Raw genomic sequence first — 4,668 nt, forward strand, 5'->3', positions numbered from 1 at the left:
TGTTGGGCTTATATTTTGGGCCTAGCCCACTTTGCTACAGTAGATATTATCATGTTTTGTCCAGGGCCTAATGGCTTACAGGATAGAAAAGGTTTTTCCTTCTAGACCATGACTTACGGGCATTAAAATCGGCGTCAAATTGACGTGGCTATTTAACGCCCACCGAATCAGATTGCGCAGCGTTAAGCGTTAAAAAAATTGGTCATTAACTACGAACGTGACGGTTGGGTGAGATTGGTTCTTACCAATCAATATTCAACAACTACATATTCATATTATTATTAATTTATTTATTTTAAGTCTAATTTTTAATTTTATTTCACTGTATCATTCAAGAATTGCAGATTCATATTTAACGCTTAAATTTGACATTTATCATAACACAACTTCAAAATTTAACATTGACACTTCACAGTAAAAATCTTATCACTATTTTAGAAAGTGTGATTTTTGACTTCACAGTTAAAAAAAGCTTCAAGGTAACGTATGGTCTTATGATTATTTAAGAGTTTGAGTTTTTACTATGATGTACATGTACGCCGTCTAATAGAATTAATTCATGATTGTTTTCAAACCCGTGATGTTCCGTAGGAACACTACAGGGGAATGAGGGAAAACTGAATCTCAAAGTTCTCGAAGAAAAACACTAATGCTGTAATGCATTGTCTTTCAACTCCGCATGTTCCAAGGGATAATTCGAAGAAAAGTAATATTGTGTATACTATATGTGAATCTTTTTTGGGAATATTCAGTTCGAAGCCTCATAAATAAAGCGCAAATTGCAACTACAACAACATTGCCCATCATGTATTATGTGAATCTACATATATATAAACTCTAATGGGCCCCATGTTATCCTATTTATGTTGAAGTGTTATCAAAGTAAGTTTTAAACATTTGGTAGTGGATTAAGACACTTTTTCGTGATGAGATTTCATTATGTTTGAGAATGATTGGGTTCTAATAGTTATTTGACACAATTTCTAGGTGCTATTTTTTTTTAAAGTTCCTATAAGTGGCGTCCCTACTTGGGGTCCAAGTCAATAAAAGTATGGAGTAATTTACATGAACAATTTGGGGCCATGTTAATAAATTTACAATGGACAATAACGATTTGGTGATCATGCAACTTTAGGACCCATGTGCAGCTAGTCTACCTTCACAAACACTCCACCATATATGTGTTATTTTTCGCGTCCAATCTCTGCCTAAGTCGAAATAGAACTAATCAGCTGGTAACTCATTGTTGAATTGGTTAAGCCATCAAACCGAATGGACCGGTAAGTGAAATGGTTACGCCTAGGCTATTGGACTTTACGATGTGAGCTGATTAATATTGATATTTCAATCTCTGATATATACTTGTTACACATATTTGTTGCTGAGATCCTTCACAATTTGATGGCATAATAGCTGTAAATTTTTTTTTTTTTTTTAAAGCAAGGTAATTTTATTAATAACACAATGATGGGCCAAAATTGCCCAACAAACACGAATACAAATACATGATAGGAGGATGCAGAGATTGCACCTCAAACGACTATACTACTAAATTTATACATATATATTCAACCTTATTTTGAAATATTTTGTTTTTTATATTTGTATTGTTGTTCTTATATTTGTTTTATTTTTTGTAGGTTTTTTATTTTTTGATGATTTAAAGAGTTATGTTGCTGAATGGTAATATTGAAGACTTGAGGGATCATTTGTGAAGTCTATATGCAGCAAGGACCAAAGTGCAATATGTGGATATATTTATACATCGTATCTTGATTCTTTTCCTCATTCACAATACAGCTCTTTTGTTCATCATCTGTTTTCTCTCGTTTAATCACCAAACCCTAGTTCATACAATCGGCTGATTTGAGAAATATCATCTTGATACTTAGTGTTCTTATGAGAGATTGTTATTTAGTCTGCTAGATCTTAGAGCTATTCTTTTCTGTATTTTTGATATTGAATCTTCTTCTGTAATTTTGGTTTTAATCATATGATTTTCAAGGTTTGGTGTGATTTCTGTATGTGTTCATAGTTTCGTACATGGTATCAGAGCTTCTACGTTCAAATCTGAGACGATTGTGGGTTGAAGATTTAGATTTGGGTTGAAGATCTGATTCTAGGGTTTTTATTATTTGGGGTTCTGTTGGTTAAATTGAAGTTCTCTTGCTGCCGTTCTGATTATCCTTTCTATCCGGTGTATCTTCTCAACTATTGTTGATTTTTCCGGTGATATTTCTTCAAATCCTAATTTGTCAAATTAGGGTTTTCTTCTTTCTGGGCGATCTAAGTAGATTCTTGTCTTCCGCTGCTGTTATTCTTCTTCTTTTCAGGATTTCTTCTTGATAGGGGAGTTTTCTTGTTCTTATCTTCTAGTTTTTTATTTTTACCCTATTTTGACTGAATCTCAGTGCCCAACTCTTGATCTACGTTCTTGAAACGTATGAATACCTGATCAAGCAATTGGTTGATTCTAACCTGTTTATGTTATATATTTTGTGTGTTCTTAATCCTTACAGGGTGTTTGGTTAGTAACCAATTGCTACTGGAGATTTGTACGTTGTTTCTTCCTTACAGATGTCTGGCCAGCAATTGTTGCTGTGGTTGTGGTTTTTTTTCTTATTATTTGTTGTGTGCTTATTTGCTATATTGTTGTTTTTTCTGTGTTTCTTGATTATTTGTTAATATGACAAAGGATTCTGGTTCTGGTGATACACACAAGATCACTCAAGTGAGTGATCTTGATTTTGGTGATCCTCTTTATCTGCATGCTAGTGATACTAGTACTACTGCTCTTATCTCCTTAAAGCTTAAGGGGACAGAGAACTATAATGTTTGGAGTAGGGCTATGACTCTAGCCCTACATACCAAAAATAAGTTTGGTTTTGTTGATGGTTCTTGTAGGAAGAGTAAAACTGATAATGTGCTTATGTTACAATGGGATAGATGCAATTCTATGGTTCTTTCATGGATTTTAAATTTTATATCTGATGAATTGTATTGTGGTCAAGTATTTGCTCAATCTGCTCAAACTGTATGGGAAGAACTTAAAGAAACTTATGATAAGATAGATGGTTCTGTTACTTTTAATCTGCATCAAAAACTTAATTCATTAACACAGGATAACTCTACTGTATCTGATTACTATCATAAGTTAAATGCTTTATGGAAACAGTTTGATGCTCTTGTTAAACTACCTACATGTGTTTGTGAAGCTAATAAAGAATTTAAGACCCATAATGATTTAATTAAGCTAATGCAGTTCTTAATAGGTTTAGATGAGTCTTATTCTTCTGTGAGAAGTAATATTTTGTTAATTGATCCTCTTCCTAGTGTTAAAACTGCTTTTGCTATTGTTACAAGAGAAGAATCTCATAGAACCTCTTCTCAAGCTAGTAGTTCTGTATCTGTTAAAAATTAAAATTCTGCTTTCTTAGTATCCATGACTTTTGATAACAAAAGGAGAATTGGTAATGGACCTAATCTTAATCTTAAGTGTACTAAATGTAAAAGATTAGGTCATACTATTGAAAGATGTTATGAAATTTTTGTTTATCCTCCTGGTTGGGTTAAAAGGAATGATACTAAGTCTGCTGTTAGTAATAATTCTGTGCCTGATGTGAATATTAGTGATAACCGTTCTCATCCTTTCTCTCCTGAGCAAATTTCACAGCTTATGAGTTTATTGCATGATCAATCTACACAAGGAAATGTACATGCCAATATGGCAGGTACTTTTTTAAATTTTAATATTGTGTTTAACTCAAAGTTTGATACATTTTTTAAACAAAATGGTTCTAGTAATAATGAATTTAATAACAAATGGATTATTGATTCTGGAGCAACTAGACATATGACATGTTCATGTGAAGGTTTAGTCAATGTTTTTGATGTGTCAAAATTAAATATGACTGTAGGTCATCCAAATGGTACTCTTGCAAAAATTACAAAAATTGGTAACCTTCACTTAACTAATAATTGTGTGCTAAAAGATGTTCTTGTGATTCCTGAATACTGTGTTAACATGCTGTCTGTTAATAAGCTTTCAAAAGATTATCCTATGTTCATTGGTTTCACTAGTAATAACTATTTTATTCAGGATTTGAATCTAAGGAAGGTTGTTGAAATGTCCCGTTCTTATTGATTAAAAACGTTCCATATTAATTGATTTCGTTACGAGGTTTTGACCTCTATATGAGACGTTTTTCAAAGACTGCATTCATTTTAAAACAAACCATAACCTTTATTTCATCAATAAAGGTTTAAAAAGCTTTACGTAGATTATCAAATAATGATAATCTAAAATATCCTGTTTACACACGACCATTACATAATTGTTTACAATACAAATATGTTACAACGAAATAAGTTTCTTGAATGCAGTTTTTACACAATATCATACAAGCATGGACTCCAAATCTCGTCCTTATTTAAGTATGCGACAGCGGAAGCTCTTAATAATCACCCGAGAATAAACATGCTTAAAACGTCAACAAAAATGTTGGTGAGTTATAGGTTTAACCTATATATTATCAAATCATAATAATAGACCACAAGATTTCATATTTCAATATACATCCCATACATAGAGATAAAAATCATTCATATGGTGAACACCTGGTAACCGACATTAACAAGATGCATATATAAGAATATCCCCATCATTCC

The 4,668-nt window shown here is 32.3% G+C and overlaps 1 protein-coding gene across 1 annotated transcript; it reads left to right on the forward strand.

Annotated features, from left to right (window-relative positions):
• Positions 1-2,686: 2,686 nt before the first annotated feature.
• LOC139889903 (uncharacterized) lies at positions 2,687-3,421 on the forward strand. Its single transcript, XM_071872815.1, has one exon. It carries the CDS (start codon positions 2,687-2,689, stop codon positions 3,419-3,421), a length of 735 nt encoding a protein of 244 aa, XP_071728916.1.
• Positions 3,422-4,668: the final 1,247 nt, after the last annotated feature.

Source organism: Rutidosis leptorrhynchoides, chromosome 2 (genome assembly GCF_046630445.1).
Source record: "Rutidosis leptorrhynchoides isolate AG116_Rl617_1_P2 chromosome 2, CSIRO_AGI_Rlap_v1, whole genome shotgun sequence".
Taxonomy (NCBI): domain Eukaryota; kingdom Viridiplantae; phylum Streptophyta; class Magnoliopsida; order Asterales; family Asteraceae; genus Rutidosis; species Rutidosis leptorrhynchoides.

Coding starts and splice junctions, on each gene's coding strand:
- LOC139889903 (XM_071872815.1), top strand. CDS start 2,687: ATGACAAAGGATTCTGGTTCTGGTGATACACACAAGATCACTCAAGTG.